Source organism: Bubalus bubalis, chromosome 3 (assembly GCF_019923935.1).
Source record: "Bubalus bubalis isolate 160015118507 breed Murrah chromosome 3, NDDB_SH_1, whole genome shotgun sequence".
Classification (NCBI taxonomy): domain Eukaryota; kingdom Metazoa; phylum Chordata; class Mammalia; order Artiodactyla; family Bovidae; genus Bubalus; species Bubalus bubalis.
Genome location: NC_059159.1, coordinates 138,150,384 through 138,173,720, shown reverse-complemented (window position 1 = coordinate 138,173,720; position 23,337 = coordinate 138,150,384). Strand labels below are relative to the sequence as shown.

General features: G+C 41.6%; 1 protein-coding gene across 14 annotated transcripts in view; it reads left to right on the top strand.

The window, feature by feature from the left end:
• FRMD3 (FERM domain containing 3) overlaps positions 1 to 23,337 on the top strand; it is a 380,275-nt gene that overhangs the window by 264,675 nt on the left and 92,263 nt on the right. For all 14 annotated transcript variants that reach the window (XM_044940217.2, XM_044940218.2, XM_044940224.2 and 11 more), the window contains one exon: positions 5,578 to 5,701. In XM_044940217.2, the coding sequence (XP_044796152.1) occupies positions 5,578 to 5,701 (124 nt within the window). The remainder of the gene's footprint in view (positions 1 to 5,577; positions 5,702 to 23,337) is intronic.

The window sequence follows — 23,337 nt, the reverse complement described above, 5'->3', positions numbered from 1 at the left end:
GTATGCTGGGTATATTGAGCGGGCGATCTGTGTCCAGGAAGGCAGGTGTCAAACAGGTGTCATTTCAAACCTTTGATGAATGCCTTGATGAAATGTCAAGGCATTTATACAGGTATATCCACATGTGTAGTATGTGTATATATATGTGTACCATATCTAATTCTTCACCTTTACAACAGTCACATAGTGTGGTGAGGAGAACCCCAGGCTCACAGTCTGTCATTTCTCAGTTTGAGCCTGAATTCCCATTTCCTGGTTATTTCACCACAGACAAGTGATTTAAACTCTTTAAGCTTTAATGTCTTCATATATTGAAAGAGGTGGTCATACCTCCTTCACTGCTGCATGATGACTTCATGAGACTTAGTCTCAGGGTTGAACAGGCCCCCGAGGGAAGTGACAAACACTTAGTGGGAAGTGGCAGACACTTAGGACCCAAGGTTGGTTTTCATTTGTTTCTACCAGTAAGAAAAAGTTGTTGGAGGGAAGGCAGTCTCCAGGACCCAAGGCAATGCATTGCCATGGGGAAGGGCTCGGGACACACGTGGAGAATGACTCAGATGTTCTGTTCCCCTGGGCCTGCCGGGAGGCAGCTGGGCCTGTTTGGAGGGACTCAGGTGTTCCAGCCATTTGTAGCTTGGATGCTGATGACATGTTTATGAGAGAAAGGGAGAGTGGGGAAGGGAACTAGGAGAAGAGAGGAGGGTTGCAGAGAGAGGGAGAGATTGAAAGAGAGAGGAAGGGAGGGAAGGAAGGAGGGAAGGGGTGAGAGAGAGATTACCAAATGAGCATGTCACCCTTATAAAGGATCTGAAATAATGAAGGAGCTTATGTTGGGGTCATAAGTGGTTCATGACGGTCACCTGTCTGATCACAATTCCAGGCTTCATTCACAGCTTAAGAGAAACCCCCATCATTCTCCTGGGGTTTCACTGTCACTCACCACTGTCCCCAGGGGATGCTCTGTGCTGTGAAATGGTTCCTAGGACCCTGTTTCTGAGTGTACACACTCTTTGAGAAATCTGAAGTCTATCTGTGTTGCTTTTCCCCTTCCTCTGGGAGCAACATAGTGCTGCTCAGCAGGTTTTGGCAGCGCTGTTAGAACCCTTGGAGACATTCAAGTTTAAAATCAGGATGATGGTGATACCCTGATGAGATTTAGTCCTTCCATCTACTCCAAGGTGGAGTGCGTGCTTCTGAAAGCTGCCTCTCATACACAGAGCTAAAGAATGTTTGAACCCCATGGTTCTTTCCTGTGAAGACTGCAAGTTCCTGGTTAGGGTGCACTGTCTTCCATAAAGGAAAAGCAAATCAATACTAATCTGAGCAGCAGACTAGCCTGTGAGCGTTTCAGAACACATTTAAGCATTAGTGAATCATGGTCAATTCTCCAAGGGCGAGCTCAATATGGATCTGTAATGGGAAACTCTCCATCCTGTTTTATGTTTGAGATAAAACCACAAAGCCCCCATCCAGATGATCAGGGTCCCATTTCATCCCTCGTTGCTATCATCACTGGCCACACTCACAGATGCTGTCTGGAGAGTAGAGTTGGAAATGGACTGGCAGACCTCAAAGAAGCCTTTTAGCTCAAAAACACAGTGGTGTCCACGGGCCATTTGTAGCAAATCCAGTAAAAGCTGGATTCATAAAACTCTCTGTGGCTGGGGGAGTTATTACAGCAGCCTTGGAGATCGTTACAAATGCAGATAAAGATCTGCTTTGTCAGAACTGCTTATGCTTTCAGAGTGATAGGAAATGTGGAGTAAAGGATTAGAAAGCCAAGGGCATGTGACTCTTTATTGGCATCTTATTTGCTAACATTCTTTGAAGGAGCATGTTTTAAGCTTTCAGAATGTTCTGAGTATATAAAACAGGCAGCCACCCAGAGTTTTGCTACCTGTACACACTGAATGTGAGTATTTTCAATGCATGCTTTGCATTGTCTTTCATAATGAAAATTGCAAAACAAACACACAAAGCCCTAGGGATCTATTTTTGGCCTTTCTTGGTACACATCTTTTCCTGTTTCTTCTGCAAAACAGTAACATGTCAGGATTACTGATCTTATCTCCTACTCCTGGTATGTCCAATCCCTGTAGGTCTGTGGCTCCTTCTAGCTATTCAGAACTCTGTTAGATGTCACTTCCTCTAAGAAGTCTTCCTGGACTATTAACGGAGCCTCTCTCTGCACATTTTTCTTTCTAGTGTCTCTGTTTTGTTGTCTTTTAATAAGCACTTATATCAGAAATTATCTTGTTAAGTTGGTTGGGGGCTTATTATGCATCACCTCTTATGTAGAATCTAAATTTCATGGAAGTGGGACTCTGGGAGTCTTTTTCACTGCAGTACCCCTGTGTCTGGCACATAGTAAATTCTCCACTATGTTAATTGAACCAGGGCACTTGCATAAATTGCACCAGAGTATGCTCTATCTCTGTACCTGGGAAAGAGTGATTGGTTTACTCCCTCATCCATGTGTTCTCCAAGCATTTATTGGACACTCCTAGGTAGCAGGCATTGTTATGTGAAGTCCCTTTGTGGGGTAGGGGCAGACAGGTAAATAGGAAGTTTTGATGGTGTCTCAGTGTCTACATAGAGGGACACAGGGGGTCCCCACTCTGATCCCATGCAGCCCCTCATCAAGCAAGGGTGGTGAGGGAAGTCTTCTGAAGAAGTCAACCCTGGAGCTGTAATGTCTTGTATCTCAAGTTCTTTTGGAACAAGCTCTCCCCAAAGAAGGGAAGTGCCACTGCCCTGTGTGCCCTTTAAAGTCAATACCTATTTTGCCATCATCTGATCACACTCATCATTTGGCTTCAGCTCTTTGTATTTTGCTGACAATTAAATTCTCTTTTATTTTAATTTTACATTCTCACATGCCAGCCCATGTGTGTATGTTATTTGTTGTAACCTTGCCCTCAATACCATGCGCCGGAGAGAACCACATGCTGCTTACCCAACTCTTCTTGGGATGGAAAACAGAATTTTAAATGAGCTTAATCATTCATAAGCTTTTGCTTCAGGTGAAGTCAAAGATAAGCTTCAAAGAACAAGAAAGCAGGGCAAGTGATGGGGCAGATGTTGACATTTACCTTGTCAGCAACCCTGTGCAGATTCCATGGAGTTCCTTCTCTTAGTTTGCTGGCATTTGCCAGGCTACTTATTTGCTGTGTTTGGCAGTACAAGGCCATGGTATCTCACAAGTTTTCCTGAAAGGAGAAGTACCCACCACGAACAATACAAATGCAACACAAAACAACATAAGCACAAACAATGCTACTAACCACTGTGCAAGCTGACATTTGCATTGGGTGTGGCATAGTTTACTATCAGTGATCCACTCCCTATGGAAAAGTAGGCTCTGAGTTATACCATTTCCTAAATTTTGGGGTCCACAGCCAGCTCACAGGGGTCATGTGTGTGTGCGTGTGTTTATATGTGTCGGTGTGTTATGGGTGGTTTTTTTTTAGATTAGATTGAATTAATCACTAGTTGGTGGCTCACTTTCATCCCTGGTCCTATTGGTTGAGTTTCCTTTTTTTTCATTAGTCTTTATTTTCATTCCTAAAGGCAACAACTGGATTCTTGTATTTATCATTGACTTGACATACATCCTTATAAAATGATTAGTATTGTTTTGTGTGTATATATTCTTAAGTTTCATAAATTAAATGGGGCTATATTTAATCCTTCCTTTTTATGCTCAGAACACTGGGGAATCTACTCACATTTCTGGGTATAGTTCTATTTTGTTGCTTTGAATTGCTGCAGAGAGTCCAGTTGGGTATATTGCCCTTGTGCTATTTACTGCTCCCAGCAGTAATGAACACCCAAGTTGCCCCGTATCTTTTGTTGCATCTAGAGTTTTTCTAGAATATATGCTCAGAAATGGGCTTGCTGGGTTGTAAGATTAAACTAAATACTCTGGGCTTGCTCTCTAGAAGAGCTGCATGCATCAAGAATCTTCAAATATGTCATAAGCACTTCTATTTCTTCATGTTCCGGCCAACACATAGAATCATCCGACTTACTAAACTTTTTGTTAGTCTTATAGGTATAAAGTGACATCTTCGAGTTTTGGTTTGCATAGCCCTCAGCACTGATGAGTTTGAGCAACTCTCCATACATGAGCTCTTTGGGTTTCCCCTTCTGTGAATTGGCTGTTGACATTCCTTCACCTTTTCCTATTGGAATTCCTCCCCATTTACTTATAGATTTGTAGGATTTTTTTTTCTTTACTCTAGATATTAGCCTTTGTCAGATTTGTATTTTGCAAATATGTTATTTCAACTTATTATTTTGACTATATTAGTGAAATGTTTTAATATTGATATCAAATTAATCAATTTCCCCTCTGTGGCTGCTGACATTTGGGATCTTATTTTGAAAGTCCTTCCTCATGTCGTGTACACTTAGGTTGTACTGTAATTTGAACTCTATTGAGAAGCTTTAAAGAGCTTTGCTTTCCTCCCCGTTTTGTCCTTTTACCATCATTAGATGATTCAACAGTACAGGGACAGTAGATGCAAATTACAGAGTTGGATGTGATTTTGCAGATGTGCTCAAGGCATATTGATTTCTATCTACTTCAAAGTCATGTTGATGATCAAGTTCCTCCAATACAGTTTTCCCACCACCTTTAATTTACTTTCCTGGGCTATTTCTGCCTGAGATGCTTGCCTCTTCTGGCTCATTTTTCTTAGAAAGCTTGTGGAATCAGTAGAATGTACTCCCATTGCAAGAACAGCCCCTTTGCTGCTTCAGGCTGTGGTCAGTGCTCATCCTTAGTCCATCTTCTCATAGACCTTCTGGGCGCTCAGAAATGTGCAGGCATTTCTTTTTACCCCTAAAGACCCTCTGCAGGAACCCTGTATTAGAAGCCAGAAACCTTAAAGAAACCTTAATCAGGGATGCTCAGCCATACTTAGACATGCTCTCTTTAATTTGAAGAGCAATCCATTTATTTTTTAAATAAATAAATCCTCTTGGGTCCTTTATGTTTAGATTTTTTTCATTGCATGGGCCACACCTGCACAAATCTCAGAGTAAACAGCTCCAGTCAGGGAATTCTTCTACTCAGAGAAAGGAGGCTTGAGGAACACTCAGTGGGTTCCAAATAGAGGTGGTAACACTCCTATTATGGGGAATACCTGGAAATATTGGGAGGCATTTTGGGTGTTCACAACAGTGGGTGAGCCACCACCACCTAGAACCTGAAGGGTGGGAGTGCTCAATGTCTTACCATACCTAGGAAGGTCTGGAACAATAAAGAATGGTTTATTTCCCCAAATGCCAATACTGCCCCACTGAGAAACAACGATTTAAATTCCTTTACTGTATAGTTGAAGAAAATGAGACTCAGAGAGTTCATTCAACAAGTGTCCAAGATCACACAGCTAAATGTAAACTAGAATATGACCTTCTAGACACTCAGGCTGTAGTCTTTCCATAGAGACAAATGCGTTTTGTTGTGTGAGCTTGTTCCACTCTCTTCTTTTGGGTGGCAGGAGCCATTCCATGTATATCCTGTTTTTGTTGTTTTTAATCTTTCTGTTTATTTTTTATTGGTTACAGCTGAGCTTGGTGATTACGATCCTGATGAGCATCCTGAGAATTACATCAGTGAATTTGAGATTTTCCCCAAGCAGTCACAGAAGCTGGAAAGAAAAATAGTGGAAATCCATAAAAATGAACTCAGGTAATAGCGGTAGACGTTTGTAGGAATGATAGAGGTGAGAAAGTATTCATACTACAGGGAATGTGTAAATCATGTCGTGAACTAAAAATATTTGCAATGTGGGGGCAGACTGTTTCAGGTGGCAGGGCAATATTTCTGGGCACTGGCAAGGTCCCCCATCAATGACAGTCTCAATGATGTGGGGTCCCCTGGGTGGCTGTTTATGAACCATCAGCAATTATTAAAGCCATATATTTTCATGTGGGTTTTGACTACCCTGAGTTTCTGAAAGTGAAATCTAGGATAATTAAGTCATCCTTTATGTTTTGAACTTTGCATTGCCTCTCCCCTGTCCGGTGGTCTTTGCTGAAATTTTGACCCCAAGAATTAATAAAATAGGATCCATTGGCAAGGTTTCCTTTACTGAGCTGCTTTCAAGATAACAGATTCAGTGTCTGCTTCTCTTTGCCTTGTCTGTGAAGCTCTAGGGTGATTGTCAACTACAGAGTAGTACCATTAAAAGGAGCAAAATCACATACAGTATTTATTCACTGTGTATCAGACACTATTGTAAGTACTTGTGCATATTGGTTCATTTAATCTTTGCAGTAGTCCAGGAAATAGGTGCCATGGTTCTTCCATTTTACAGTTGAGGGAACTGAAGCGCAGAGAGATTAAACATTTTACCAAAGACCACACAGCTAGCAGGTGATAGAGGCAGGATTTGAATCCAGGCGGCCTAGCTCCAGGCTTTTGAGTATTGTGGTACTTCTACTATGCATAGGCTAACAGGAAGGAATGAAGCATGGATAGGAATCATCACCAGTTTGGAATCCAGGTAACTCAGGTATTCTAGTCTGTAACTAGAACTTAGATTCCTGCAAATCACAGGGAATTCATTTTGATAGTAATAGCAAGCATGGCCTGTGATATGACAAGTATGGATGAAGAACTACAAGTACTGAGATGCTTCCACCTTCTGGGATCCTGGTAATTATACACACACACACACACACACACACACACACACACACACACACACAACTAATGTCATTGGGTTATGAGCCCTGAAACAAATAACTGTCCCCTTGAGAGGGAGTGCCGAGATCCTGCTTTATGCAGGCACTCCCCCTTCTGGTGAGTTTAAGAAGACTGTACATGTGGGCCTTAAAAGTGGTAGCATGGTTCTGCTTTAGTAAGACCTTTGTTCTTAAGAGATAAAGATGATTAGACATCAAGAAATTGTACCGATTTCAGAAATTAATGTACCTTTTCCAGGGGTAATTTTAGGGTATCGTCTCCTAATGAAAATTTTTTTGAAAATATGACAGTCTGCCTACTCTTTCTACATTTCGGGGACTAGCAGGCTGGAGGTAAAAGTAAAGTCCTGATGTTGCCATGGGGCTTCCCGGGTGGCTCAGCAGTAAAGAATCTGCTTGTGATGCAGAAGATGCATGAGATTCCACAAGTTCGATCCCTAGGTCAGGAAGATCCCGTGAGGGCATGGCACCTCACTCCAGTATTCTTACCTGAAGAATCCCATGGACAGAGGAGCCTGGCAGGCTGCAGTCTGTGGGGTCACAAGGCGTCCAACGCAACTGAAACAACTGAGCACAGTGTTGCCATGAGGGCTGTGGACCAGCAGCATGTGAGCAGCACAGGGTGAGACCCTTGGGACGAAGGAGTCACAGCCGCTGTGCAGCTTAATAGTGAAAGGAGGTGTAACAGTCTGCTCTGAACATAATTTGCAGGGCTTCAGATGCTTGGAACATATGATAATAAATGTTTGTTGAGCTCCTACTGGATACCAAAATACTATGCTAAGCGCCTAACATACATCACCCCACTTAGTCTTCCCGAACTCTACAAGGTAGGTTCCATTGTTGTTCCCCATCTGAGGTGAAGAAAGCACAGCCTGGAGTGAAGGACTTGTTAGTAGCAGAGTCTGGACTTGAACCTTGTTCCTACCTGACACTAACACCCATGCTCTTATCCCCTGAGCTGAGCAGCCATAAGGCAACCTGGTAGTCATGTGGATGTTTCGCAGTGATCACCATGGTGAGGGTGGAGACTGTGGTAGGAGAACCAGTTAGTTCTGTCATCCAGGACACATGCTGGGGACCTCACAAGAATAGGAGTAGAAAAAACTAAAGAGATTCTTGAGAGACATTGAAGCAAGACTTGGTGACCTACTGAGTTTCATGAGTAAATGAGTGGATCAAAGAAGATTCCAGATTGCTTTTTGTTCTCAGAAAGCTGTAGATTGGACCTTGTGCCAGCTCCTGAATTTGTTGATAACCCTGAAAGTAGTCATCACGCATCTAGAGAATATAGAGCATCAGCAGTCAGCCGTGGTTTGTAGATCCCAGAAGTAGATGCCACGGCTTGGCCAATACTGCTTTGCTTTGTTGCGACACATTTGTGATGCCCAGAAGGCCCTTGTGAAGAAGTCAACGTTGTATGGGTGGAGGATGAAACAGCCAGAAATCATGTGATACTGCAAAGAGAGATTCAGAGGATATTTTCCTGTGTGTTTCTGCTCCTTTTTCTCCTTAAGTAGACATATGTTTGCTTCTGAATCAGTGCAGCAGAGAGAGATTTCAGGTTTGATGAGAAGATAAGAAGAGCAGCCAAGCTGATAAGGTAGAAGAGAAGGGGCTTTCTAGAATTGGCTGGAAACTTGCAGCAGGGACTGGAGGTGACCCTGGGGATCAGCAAGCCCTTTGTGCAAAGGTCATGAACGTATCGATCTTCTTGTGTGGGAACTGGGCCTTTGGCTGGACTGCTCTGCAAACCTGAGAGTGCCGGGAAAGAGTCATGGATGGTCGAGACCCGTCTGTGACTTGGTGAGGCTGCACCAAGGTGTTACTATCTTACTCTCCATGGTTATCACATCTGTGACCCTCCCACACAACAAAGGGATAAAGCATGATCAATGATCTGTTGTTATGGAAACTTCCTGGAAGGTTTCCAGTTGGCTTTTGTTGGGGTTTGAAGGGTCCTCCAAATAATGTTCTGCTCCTACCTGTTTTCTGAAAAAAATCAAGAAAGAAAACAAAAGAGACGGCAAAAGAGACTCTCAGACACTAGCAAAAGGACCATGATTTGCCAGATAAACAGTGCTAGCTCTGGGGGTTCACAACCTTCTCCAGCCTTTTTACTTGATTAGAATCTTTCTCCTCCTATGCTCTCTGTGGAAGGACTAAAGTTGTGATTCTTGAGAGAAAATTAATCAGAGAGGAAAATCTTTCCTTCTTAGGAGGCTACACAGCACTTGTAGGTGGACCCAAGGTGGCTTGATAGACCTTAATAAGAGAGTTCTTTAGAGGGAAGAAAGAGAGAGAGAGAGAAAGACTCCAGAATTTTGAGGTGCTTGAAAATATAAGGCCAAGATTTTAGTAAGAGTCTGCTTGGACTAAGTGCTTAGACTCTTTTAGATGTTGAAGAGATATGTAAATGAAGTTCATGGGTCAGCTTTGCCTCTTCAAATGTGCCACATCACTGACTGACAGAGGGGAGAAGACATAGTTTTGCAAGTGTAATGCCGCAATTATTGATCATCTCTGTATCAGTCAAGGTAAGCTAGATTTTCCTGAGGAAACAATCCTAAAAGCTCAGTGGGTTAGAACAAGAAATGTTTGTTTCTTGCTCTGATATACACCCACGAGATGTCAGCTGAGGGACTTGGTTCATCATTGGCCCTTAGGGCAGTCACGAGCTTGGATTTGCCAGGAAAAAGAGCTGTGGAAAGCCCTGCTTTAGCTTGGAAGTGATACATGTCACTTCTGCTTATCCACTGTGTCAGAACTAGTCACATGGCCCCACTCAACAGCCCGCCAGGCTCATCTGTCCATGGAGTTCTCCAGGCAAGAATACTGGAGTGGGTAGCCATTCCCTTCTCCTGAGGATCTTCCCAACCCAGGGATCGAGCCCGAATCTCCTGCATTGCAGGTGGATCCTTTACCATCCGAGCCACCAGGGAAGCCCCAACACAGCCGCCAGGAAGTGCAGTTCTGATTCAGGTGTCCAGAAGGTGTGAAGTGGAAACAGCTGGCAAACATCTCTTAATGGCCTTCACAATCTCATTGACTAATAGAGTTTTTGTTTTAATAGACTTTACTTTTTAGAAGAGTTTTAGTTTCACATCAGAATTAAGAAGAGGAAAGTATACAGATTTCCTCCATATTCCCTGCCCCTCTACTTGCACAACTTCCCCCATATCTATGTCCATCCCCCACCAGAGTGGTACATTTGTTATAATAGATGAAACTACATTGATTTGTAGGTATGATGCACAGTCCATATACTTTAGGGTTCACCCTTGAGGTTGTACATTCTGTGGATTTGGACAGCAGTATAATAACATATATCCACTATTATAATAGCATATAGAAAAATTTCACTGCCCTGAACATATTCTGTGCTCTGCCTTATTCATCCCTCCCTAACGTCTGGCAACCACTGATCTGTTACCTGTCTCCTTTGCCTTTTCTAGAATGTCATGTAGTTGAAACCTTCTAGTATGCAGCCCTTTCAAATTAGCTTCTTTCACTAAGCAGTGTGTACTTACGATTCCTGCTTGTCTTTCTATTGATAGCTCATTTCTTTCTACTGCTGAATAATATTCTGTTGTATGTACCACAGTTTATTTATCCTTTTACCTAGAACATATGGTTGCTTTCGAGTTTTGGAAATTATGAATAAAGTTATTATAATCATCCATGGTCAGGCTTTTGTGTGGGCATAAATTTTCATCTCCTTTGGGTAAATATCAGGAAGCATGATTGTTGGATTGTATGGTAAGAGTATATTTAATTTTGTAAGAACTGCCAAACTGTCTTCCAAGTTGGCTGTACCATTTTGCATTCCCACCAGCGATGAGTTCTTGTTGTTCCACAATCTTTACCAGCATTTGGTGTTTTCAGTGTTCTGGATTTTGGCCATTCTAGTAGGTATATAGCTGACAGAGGTTTATTTAGAAAGATTTTTTTGTAAAAGAATCTTTGGGCTTCTTAATGTCCTCTGAACTAAAGAATGTAGATACGTATCATTCACATTTTCGAATATATGTTAGTGCTAAAACTTGCTGAAGGCAAATGCTTCTTTTAGATCAGGTGTAGTTAATGGATTTGTTTGGCTCTTTGTATGGTCTCCATAGCATCCGCTCAACTCTGCTTCTGTAGAGTGACATAGACAATACATAAATGAGTAAGTGGTGATTCACTAAAACTTTATTGACAACACAGATTGTGGACCAGATTTGATCCATGGGTTCTAGTTCGCTGACCTGTTTTAAATACCTGACTTCCCTGGTGGCTCAGATAGTAAAGAATTCTGCCTGCAATGCAAGAGACATGGGTTCGATCCCTGGGTCAGGAAGATCCCCTGGAGAAGGGAATGGCTACTCAGTCCAGTATTCTTGCCTGGAGAATTCCATGGACAGAGGACAGTCCCTGGGGTTGCAAAGTGTCAGACTGACAGACTACAGTCCCTGGGGTTGCAAAGTGTCAGACACGACTGAGTGACTAACACTGACTTTTCAGAACAGATCTAGAATCAATTTTTTCTTCATTATCCTGACTCTGGTTGGATGGCATCACCAACTCAATGGACATGAGTTTGAGCAAGCTCCAGGAGATGGTGAAGGACAGTGAAGCCTGGTGTGCTGCAGTCCACGGGGTCACAAAGGGTCAGCCACGACTGTGCGACTGAACAACAAATCCTGACTCTGCAGATAATTTTAAGGCAAAAAGATCCATATTTGTTTTTAAAATTTGGTATAAGAAACAAGCTCATGATTTATACATTTTGAATTTGGTATGCAGAGATGAGATTCTAGCAATAGGACTGCTTAGAAATAGGATATCCTCTTTCTAGAGCCCTCTGGTGGCTGGAGGACGCCATTGCCATAATCCCTGCTGGGTGTATGTGCTGTTGTGTCCGACTGTTTGCGACCCCATGGACTGTAGCCCACCATGCTCCTCTGTCCATGGGATTTCCCAGGCAAGAATACTGGAATGGGTTGCCATTTCCTTTTCCAGGGGATCTTCCCAACCCAGGGATCGAACCCGTGTCTCTTGTGTCTTCTGCGCTGGCAGGCTGGTTCTTTACCACCAGCACTACATTGGAAGCCCCCACAATCCCTGGGGATGTGACAGTTATGTTTTACTCTCTTGGTTTCTGTTTTCCACAGCTTTAATCCCAACCATCTGGGTTAAGAGGGATGATCTCTGCCATTAGCCCTGAGGGTGCTTGGAGGGGGTTGACGATCAAGAATAAGAATGACTTTACTCTCAGGAACCCTGATAGGCTTCCCGGAAGTTTTTCCTGGAGTTTCTACTCAGCTAATCCTCTCAATACCAGTTCATCAGGTTTCTCGTTAGAAGCCAAGATTTTTGAATCAGTTCCAGTCACAAGACATCAGCTTTTAAATATTCAGAAATCTCAGTTGGCAGTGAGGTAGTTTAATGGTGTATCCCTTGCCTTAAAGAGCATAAAAATGATTGGATTAGCCATCCCCATAATGATCTAATACAGTGTGTTTTGTGCTGGAAGTAATGACGACACTGGGTGTATTTTAAACAGACTCGTTATCTCTTTTTATTTCTCAGAACTCACATTCTGTGTAAATCATGTGCCCTGGCTTCCTGGCAAGGATTTATAATTTCAAAAATGTCTAGCTTTCCAGAAATAAGTGCCCTGCTATGGAAGTACCCTCTACCTGTGCTTCCTAAGAGCCCTCTTAGGAAAATATTTTGTACAGTTTTGAGAAGAATGTTTACAGTGTAAAAGGAAGAGGGGAAATGTCAGATTATTTTACAACCCCAATCTTTCTTAAAATGTGCTTTTGCTCTGTCATCCCTCTTTCCCCTTGCCCTGTGTTCTTTCCGTTCTCAAGGCTCTTATTCCAAAAGCCTAGAATCTCCTTTCCTCCCTTCCTCCCTCCCTCTACCTTCCTCCTCCCTAACTCTGCCCCTGAATCTCTTTCTCCTTACCTTTCTCTCTCTCCCTGCCACCCCTCTCCCTATCTCTGGTAGGTTATCAAATCCATTTTCATTCTCTGGTGTAATACTCTTCTTAGGAATGGGAAGATGGAATGATTTGGCATCAAATGCTCCTCCTGAAGGGCTTCCCTGGTAGCTCAGAGGTTAAAGTGTCTGCCTGCAATGTGGGAGACCCGGTTCAATCCCTGGGTTGGGAAGATCCCCTGGAGAAGGAAATGGCAACCCTTTCCAGTATTCTTGCCTGGAGAATCCCATGGATGGAGGAGCCTGGTGGGCTACAGTCCATGGGGTCGCAAAGAGTCGGACACGACTGAGCGACTTCTAAATCTTTGTATTATGTGGCTTAGAGTCAGGGACATTTCTAGAAAGCCTCGAAAGAAAGAAAGCGCTAAGTCGTGTCCAACTCTTGCGACCCTATAGACTGTAGCCTGCCAGGCTCCTAGGCCAGGGAGAAATGATGTGTGCACCCAATCCATCAGCATTTCTTATACAGATGAAATCTGGCTAAGGTGACTTGAAGGGAGAAAGCAATGTCATGGAAGTGCAACACGGCTTTGAAGGACAGAGGGGTAGTATTACAAGCTGGACTCAGTCATCACTTATTACGCTCTTTGATTACCCTTGACATGTGGTTCTAAATTATGCATAGAATCAAAGACATTTTGAACTTTTGATGAAATTATAAGTGTATTTATCCATTCGTCTATCCACACACCCATCCATGATACATCCATCCATCCATCCATCCACATATCTGTCCATCCCTTCATGCAGCAAATATTTGTTGAAGAATAACTATGTATTAGAAACTGTAAAAGTGTCAGATGACCTACCTAGCCCAGTGATCTTCAGCTGCTTCTCCAACTAGCTGGGAGCCTCTTCATCATCTACGTGCTCCATGGCCTGATGTTTTTGAAAGATTCTATCGAAAGCAATATTCATGAAGCAACAACTAATTTGCTTCTGAATTTTTTATTGGTCATCCATAGCTATAATTAACATTCAAAGCCTTTGAATATCAAGAGGTCACTGGTCCAAAGCAAAGAAACTTGACAGCTAATTATGACACTTGAGAGACTCTTGGAGTCCAAAGCAGGGGTTATAATTATAATCCTTGGACTACCATCTGACACAGATAGATGTTTTTAGGCCAGATAATAGTTTTGAAAAATGGAAATCAGTTGGAATAAAATTGGAGCTTTACTTGCACCTGCGGGATTTGTTAACACAAAGCCCTGAGACCAACACAGCAAAGCTAAGCAGCAGTGCCCTTTAAAAGAGTCATTTGTTCCCTGAGTCACCACCATCCTGCTCAGCCCATTCACATTCTTCCTCCATTTGATTGTTTGTGACCACCTTGTTTCACCAATAAGGAAAGAGAGGCCTGAGAAACTCACTTATTCAAGGCTATACAATTATGAAGCAACAGAACTTGACCTGAAACCTGAGTGTTCCTATAAAGTACCCTGAAGTTTCTCTAAGTGGCTGCTCTTCTGTATGTCTTGTCCCTGCCTGGCCCCAGAGCATCACCACTGTCTCCTTCAGAGCATGGCAATCACCCACATTTGTAGCATTCTATTTAATGCTCTGCATTGATGTGGTCCCTAATGGTCCTCAAAGATTTTATAGAATATAATTTCCCTAAGTAAAGAGAAATGACAGACTGGGCACTCTTCCAGTTAGAATGTGGAAAGCATGAGATATTGATCTCCCTCTAACACCAAGATAGCATCAATAAGCTAGATAAATTACAAAGTCATATTTTAAAAACTCATCTGAACATGAGGATGCAAAGAAACCTCAATGTACTAAAATCCAGAATGTCCTTCCTGGGGCAGCAGAGACCCATTGCTGCTTTCACCTCTGGTGGTAGGGAAAGGAGGAAGAATATGCCAGAGGTGGGGGGCAGGGAGGACGCTAAGCCTTTAACAAGCCTTTAGCGACTATGAGTGGGCTGACCTGACTGGTTGGAACCCCAGAGTCTCTAGTGTGAGATGGAGTCTGGGACCCCAGAGGTTTCAGAGTGAGTTGTGCTTTCCCACCATCACTGGGCCCCAGGCCTTCCCTGAGTGAAGAAGTACAGTATGCCAAAGCTGGACAGGGCGGGAAGGCTGAGTGAAACCCCTCTGAGGCACTGCTGACCTTGAGCCATGGCAGAACATCCCTTGACCATGGCGGCGGACATGACCACAGGAAGAAAAATAATCATCTGAGGTGCAGAGAGCCGTGGGTGGGACTGAAGAGCAAAGGAGATTTCCTGAAGCTCAGAGAGTTGACAGCAAAGCTGTAAAGCATAGCAAGCTCTCCAGAGTCTCGTGGATGCTAAGAATCCAAGCCCTGCTGAAGGGCAAGTTCTGAGAGCACTCTTAAGCTTTCAAGCCAGTGGTAAACAAACTCTAAAGTTGCAACCCAGTTGCACCAAAACCTAAGCTAAGGCATGTTGAGAATTCTACTTTGCAGTAGCAGATCATTCTATTGATCTTATAACCATGAGCCTAATTCTGAAGCTTGCAGACCCAAATGGATCAGGTGGAGCCAAATCCTCCCCCTTCACTGTCCAACTGTGCTCCAAGTGGCCCAAGTCATTGCTGGCAAGATTCACACCTCACTCCACAATTAGGGTCCACTAATAATTTGCATTTCTTCTTGGGATGCTGTGCATTTTTGTACTCTATGCAGTGATAGGCTAAAGGAGAATCAATAAGAGAGTGTTCCTCTTGGCCATAAAAAGGTATTCAAGACAGGCAGAAAGAAGATATATAGCTAAATACATAATCACTTGACCTTGCCTATTTTATTAGAAAAGCATATCTTAAGAATTATTTGTTCTCAAAAAAGAATTCAGCTTAACACTGGTCTTTATCTCTAAATATCTCATTAGAGACACTATTAATCTTAGTAGAACAGTTCCTGGTGCAAGATTTAAAGAATAGAAAATCATTATTTTCCATTACCAAACAGAGTTTTTGCCAGAAACAAATGGCCAGTGGGAGATTTGAAAGAAAAACAAATTTCTATTTAATTGAGCTTAGTGTCTTCCTGAAAACCTACTAAATGGTTGCTTCCTTAATGAGTCAGGGGAACTCAGGATTTTCTTAGTGCTGTTGAGATCTCTACTTTTTTCCTTTTGGTTTTGAACCCTTTTCCTTCTCTGAACATTTGTAGCCTTTCTTTGTATATGATTTTTTAGATTAACTCTGTTAAGTGTGTAGCCATTGAAGATCTAAGTCAAACCCAATGCAAATGATACCAATTTTAGTACTTTTATTTTGAAGAGGGGTCATTGCCCTATTGTAAATATCTTGACATGCTTTCCTGACGCTTCCACCAAAGAAGGATTTCTGATTTCAGTCATGTGCAGAGCTAGCAAGGGAACAAATGCTATTCTGAGGACAAGGAGGGAGCATGCTCTGTGCCAGGTGCTAATCTGATGGCTTTATATCTGTTAATTGTTTATTCTTTATACCAAATCTTAGAGATAGGTACTATTTTTAATCTTCATTGTATGGAAACAGACAGACACAGCTTCAGTTGTTTTCTATTCCTGTGTTCAGTTCCTATATCAGGGTTCAGCAAACTTTTCTATCCTAGGCCATTTAGTAAATACCTTAGGCTTTGCAGGACACATGGTTTCTGTTGCAATCACGCCTTTTGCCATCGTAACATGACAGTGTCCACAGATGGTACCCAAGCAAATGGGTGTGTCTTTGTTCAAAAAAAGCTTAATTGATGGAGACTGAAATTCGAACGTCACATAATTTTCACAGGGCATTAAATTATTCTTTGATCGTTTCGGGCCATTTACAAATGGGAAAACAAAACAAAACAAAAAACATTCCTAGCTCCAGGGCTGTGCAAAACCAGACAGTGATCTGGATTTAGCGCACAGAGAGTCTAGTCTGGGGATCTCTGACCTAGATTAAAATGGAAACATCACTGCTGTCTAATCAGATCTAAATATCTGTCATCGGGGATGGAGTGCCTCATCACTGATAAGATGAAATGCTTAGAATTTGAAAAATGCTTTCTAGAAGAACCAGTAGAAACCATGTCAGTTGGAAATGCTCAGCCTGGTATCCACGAGAGCAGGCAGATGGCCCTGGCCCATATCGTGTTGGTAGTGCAGGTCCTGAGAAGCATGTTGGAACCAGGCTGCCTTGGATTTGTATTCACTCCTCCACTTAATACTTGAGTAACCTTGAACAGGTTACTCTTCCTCTTTAAGTATCAGAAACCTCATCTATAAAATAAGCATAAGAATTCCTGCTTGATGAATATTAAGTGAAAATATATCTATATATATCTATATATATCTACTGCTTGGCAATATAGACAATTATATATTGCTCAGAACAGGAGAGTTTAGTAAAAGGTGGCTCTGCATGGATATCTGTTATATTCCTGACCTATTCTGTTTAATTCAGCAGTGCTTTTAGATTGTGTAATGCTTCACCCAGTAATTCTTCTATTAAAAAAGGCAGGAATTATTTCTCTTTTAATCATTGTAAATGAATAAAATATAAAAGAGTATATGCAATATATGTGTAATTTAAAGAGTAGTTGAAAAACACCCATGACCCCATAACTTTGCTTATGAATTAGAACAGTACCAGATGCTCTCAGGTCTCCTAACCTGACCCTCCCAAATCACCTCCCTTCCTTCTCTATGCTATTCTGAATTTTAGGCTATTCATTCTCTTATTTTGCTTTTATAAATATACTCTATACATCAGTAAGTAATATATACTTTTTTTTCCTGTTTTTGACATTCATACAAATGAAATCAAACTCTATCCATGTTTTTCACTTTCCCCCCACCAATATCATGGTTTTGAGGTTCTTCACATTGATGCATACAGTCATAGGTGTTCATTTCTGCTTCTGTGTAATTAATTTTCTATCATATGAACATGTCACATTTAATGTATTCATTCTCCTGTTGATGGACATCGTCTCTAGGTTTCTGCTGTTATAAACAAAATTGCTATGGCTTCTTGAATACTTCTCATAGGGATATAAGTAAAAGAGTCCCTAGCATAGATACAACCTAGGTGTAGAAAGCAGGTTCAGACCTGGGTCATGGAGTTTGCACAATTTCAGCTTTTCTAGGAGATGGTAGCTTGTTTGCTGAAAGGGCTGCTCCCTTCACATCCATAGTGTATGAGTCCCCAGTGCTTCACAGTCTTTTTCCTTTCCTTTCCTTTTTTTCTTAAACTCTTAGAAGTGGAAGCACAATACCAGCTCAGAAAAGTCAACAAAACATAAATTACAAAGCAAGTGTGTATGTAACCACCACCCAGGTCAAAGAGAGAATTGGTAATTCCTCAGAAGTCCCTATTTTGCCCCTTTCCAATATTTATCTTCTCCCTTCTCCCTGAAAGGTAATCACATCTTTGACTCTAAATATTTTAGTTTTGTTTTGCTAATTTGAAAAAGTCATATAAATGGAGTTCATTCAGTGAGTATATGTTTATATCTGGCCTGTTTCATTCAGTTTTATTTTTGTAGTGGTCACTCATTTTGTGTGTGGCTTGAATTCATTTTTTTCACAGCTGTATAGTGTTCCATTGTATCTCCAGTCTACTGTTGGTAGACATTCGTTTCCTATTTTTTGTTATTACAAATGGCACTACTGTGAAAATTCTATGTGTTTCTTGATGCAATAGGTCTAGAGCCTGTTGTATGTATAATTTTGAGTGGAATTGCCGTGTTATAGGTCAGTATGTTTAACTTCAGTAGATAATGTCAGTTTTCCAGATAGTTCTGTCAAATTACTCTTCCACCAGAGGTATATGACAGTTGCTTTTGCTGCACATTCTCATGAGTGCTTGGTATTCTTTTAAATTTTGGCTGTCAAATGAATGTGTAAATAACTTCTTAAAGATTTTCATTTTCCTGACCTTAAAGAAGTTGAGGACATTTTCATGTGATTATTAGCTATTTGAATATCTTATCTGTGAAGTATGTATTCAAGTCTTTTGCCATTTTTCCTTCTGAGTTATCTTTTAAAATTATTTAACTGTTCATTATTGATTTATTGGAGGCTTTTTTTTTTAATTCTACATAGGAGTCCTTTTTTATTGTACACGTTGCCAAAATCTTTTCCCACACTGGGGCTTGCCTTTTCACTTCTGGATGATGCTCTGGATGAAAAGAAGTCTTTGAGTTCAATGGTGTGCTCTCCAGAGCTGTATAGCACTGCATCCCTGCTACCGTCCGGGGTGGAGTGTTTGCAATTAGATGCTCATCATATAAAAGTACAGGAAAGTGGTCAGAAAGAGACCACCTAGGTAAGCAAAAATTCCTCACTTTCCAATATGAACTTCTAAATTATAACCTTTCAAAATTAACTTGTTCCCAGATTGAATAGAAAAGGTGTGCTTTAAAACTGAACTTGAATTTCAAGAATAAACAATGTTCAGTTTACAGAAACTATAAAACTCTTAGAGGAAAACATAGCCAAAACACTCTTTGACATAAATGGCAGCAAGATCCTCTTTGACTCACTTCCCAGGGTAATGGAGATAAAAACAAAAATTAAAAAATGGTTCCTAATTAAACTTAAAAGTCTTTGCACAGCAAAGGAAACTATAAACAAGATGAAAAGACAACCCTCAGAATGTGAGAAAATAATTGCAAATGAAGCAACTGACAAGGGATTAATCTCCAAAATATACAAGCAGCTCATGCATCTCAATATCAGAAAAACAAACAACCCAATCAAAAAATGGGAAAAAAATGTTTCTGCAGTTTTTGGAGAAACAGACATTTCTCCAAAGAAGACATGCAGATGAGTAATGAACACGTGAAAAGATGCTCAACATCATTCATTATTACAAACATGCAAATCAAAACTACAATGAGGTATCACCTCACACTGGTCAGGATGGCCATCATCAAAAAGTCTACAAACAATAAATGCTGGAGAGATGTGGAGAAAAGGGAACCCTTTTGCACTGTTGGTGGGAATGTAAATTGACATAGCCGCTATGGAGAGCAATAGGGAGATTCCTTAAAAATCTGGGAATAAAACTACCAGCAATCCCACTACTAGGCACACACAATTTGAGAAAACCTTAATTCAAAAAAACACACGTACCTCAATGTTCATTGCAGCACTATTTACAATAGCTAGGACATGGAAGCAACCTAGATGTATATCGGCAGATGAACGGATAAAGAAGCTATGATATGTATATGTGTGTGTGTGTATATATATATATATATATACACACACACACACATACACACATACAATGGAATATTACTCAGTCATAAAAAGGAATGAATTTGAGTCAGTTGAACTTAGGTAGATGAAGCTAGATCCTGTTATACAGACTGAAGTAAGTCAGAAAGAGAAAAACAAATATCATATATTAATGCATATATATGAAATGTAGACAAATGTATCTGATGAACTTGTTTGCAGAGCAGGAATGGAGACACAGACATAGAGGGCAGACCTGTGGACACAGTGGGGTAGGGAAAGGGTGGGATGGTTTTTGAGAGAGTTGCAATGAAACATATGCAATACCATGTTTATAATAGGTAGCTAGTGCAAAGTTGCTGTATAACACCAAGAGCTCCACCTGGTGCTCTGTGACAACCTAGAGGAGTAGGATGGGGGAGGAGTTGGAAGGAGGTTCAGGAGGGAGGGAAGATATGTATACTTGTGGCTGATTCACATCATTGCACAGCAGAAACCAACAAAACATTGTAAAGCAATTATCCTCCAATTAAAAAAAAAAAGCCAATATGCAGCTTAGACAAAAAAGGCTGACAGTTTACCACTAAGGGGAATGGCCAGCTCTCTGGAGCAGAGGAGCTCTTCTTAGTATGGGGCAGAGTGAGAGCCTTTCTTGTGAAGCAGCAGGATTTCCTGGAGCAGAGCTGATGGCCTGTGGCTGTGGGAGGCACTGAGCCACTCTCCCTCTAGTCCTGGTTCTCTTTGGCCTCCATCTGGGCCATTGAGCTGAAGGTTCGCTTTGAGGGCCACCAGAGTGGGGTGCTGCTTAGGAACATGCCAGTCAGCTCAGCTTTGTGCTTTGTTCCCTGCCAGGGGGTAGAGTGAGTGTATGAAAGAGTGAGAGAGAAAGAATAAAGACAGTGTGTATGTGAGGGTGGGGTGGGCATGGTAAGGAGGCAGGAAGCCCCTAATATTTGGATTCAATAATTTTCTTTATTTTCTGGTGAAACATAGGCATTTACTTCAGGAACTTATGAGAGAGCTATGAAGAGAGAAATACCTGTATGTTTTGAAAAAACTTTCAGAAACTCCCTTTTCCCTTCTCCAACAAAATACTTGGTGATTTTCTTCAATCTTTTGTTATTTTGTCAAGAAGAGAAATAATTATGACTATGACTTGAAAAAAAAAGAATCAAAGAAATGATCCTGATGGATTTGATGGATTGAAAGGGTCATATAGTGCCGAGCAGGGTGAATAAATAAAAAGGCACCTTTTATATATATCCCAGTGAAATTTCAGAACACCAAAACTGAAAAGAAAATCAGGAAAGGCTTTAGAAAGACTTAAGTCTCCTAAAGCTGGAGAAGACAATGGCACCCCACTCCGGTACTCTTGCTTGGAAAATCCCATGGACAGAGGAGCCTGGAAGGCTGCAGTCCATGGGGTCACTGAGGGTCAGACACGACTGAGCAACTTCACTTTTACTTTTCACTTTCATGCATTGGAGAAGGAAATGGCAACCCACTCCAGTGTTCTTGCCTGGAGAATCCCAGGGATGGGGGAGCCTGGTGGGCTGCCATCTATGGGGTCGCACAGAGTCGGACACGACTGAAGCGACTTAGCAGCAGCAGCAACTCTCCTAAAGCAGGTGTTTGAGTTAATCCCTCAAATTCCTTCTGTAAAGGATGAATTTAAAGATTATCCCCTCTATTAAAAGAAAAAGGTAGCATATCTGGCTCTCTTCCCTTCCTTCTCCAAGTCCCTGTGGATAATAGAAAATGTATTAGAAAGCAGATGCAAGAAAGACTACCATCTTTGCATCAGCAGTCCTGTGGTATCTCTGGAAGATAGGAAACAAATGGAAGGAATCCAGGTCAAACACATATAGAGAATAGGAGTGGTTCTGTGTACTTCTGGCAACAGATAACGGGGCAGCCATCATGGTGGGTGCATTTGGAACATTGGTTCCCTTGTGCTAAGTCATAGGCAATAGCAGGCTTGAGCTGGAGGTACTCGTATGGATAATACCCTGAAGGAACTACAGTCTTCAGCCTGAAATCAAGTTACTAACTCATACTCTTCTCATATGGCATGTCCTGCCCTTCCCTACACCCTCTGGAGGCCATTGTACTAAACAAATAACATAAAATACAAGGATGAGCATCAAACCAAGAATCACCAAACACTTATGAAGGGAACATCAGTTCATTGAATAAGACACTCAGATGCAGCAAATCAAAGGGTGGTCACCAAGAAAGTAGTAGTAATGGAATCGAAGGGATTGGACTTTAAAAGAAACCAAGTAGATATCCTCAGAGGAGAAAGAAACATAAAACAGGAACAGGCATCTATTTCAAGAGCCAAGTAAATATTACATTGGAAGTGAAACATTTAATTGATATTTTAAAAGTCACTCATAAATGGGATGAAAAATAGGATGCACACAGCTGAAGAAGAAATTAAACTGGAGGCTTGAATAAAGAAATAATTTGGAATGTAATATAAAAAGCAGATTTAAAGAATGAAAGCTTAAAAAGACATAGAGGATAATACTAGGAGTTTTAAGATCCATTTACTAGGGTCTCTCAAAAGACAGAAGTGACAGAGAGTGGTTGAGGTGAGGAAAGAGACTGTGAAGAGAAGAAAAAAATCCAATGGCCAAAGATGAGTTGTCTGGGGGCCTCCCTGGTAGCTCACTGGTAAAGAATCCGCCTGCCAATGCAGGAGACACTGGTTCAGTCCCTGATCTGGGAAGATCCCACATGCCTTGAAGCAGCTAAGCCCATGCTCTACATCTATTGAGCCCATGGTGCTCTAGAGCTGAAGCTGCAACTACTGAAGCCTGTTGAGTTCTAAAGCCCATGTTCCACAACAAGAGAAACCACTGCAGAGAGAAGCCCGTGCATTGCCACAAGAATGCAACCCCCCACTCGCCACAACTAAAAAAAAAGCCCATGCAGCAACAAAGACCCAGCACAGCCAAAAATAAAGAAGGAAAATTAGAAAAAGAAGAGTTGTCTGATGAAAAGTGTCCCTATAATGCTTGGGTTTCCCAGGTGGCTCAGTGGTAAAAAATCTGCCTGCCAATGCAGGAGACACGGGTTCTATCCATGGGTCAGGAAGATCCTCTGTAGAAAGAAATGGCAACCCACTCCAGTATTCTTGCCTGGGAAATCCCAAGAACAGAGGCGCCTGGGGGACTATATAGTTCATGGGGCTGCAAAAGGGTTGGACACGACTTGGTGACTAAACAACCACAGTGCTCATCTTGACAAATGAATAAAGATGTTCCTTAGATGTATCAGGGTGAATATTCAGAATAAAGAGATCTTGAAAAACTTCACAGAGAATAAAAATGGGATACTGTTTTGATTAGAAGCATAAGGACTCTTAGCTGTCTTGAGCGGGTGGGAAGGGAATCCATCTTTGGGGAGAGGCATGCATGGAAATAGAATTAATATTGCAG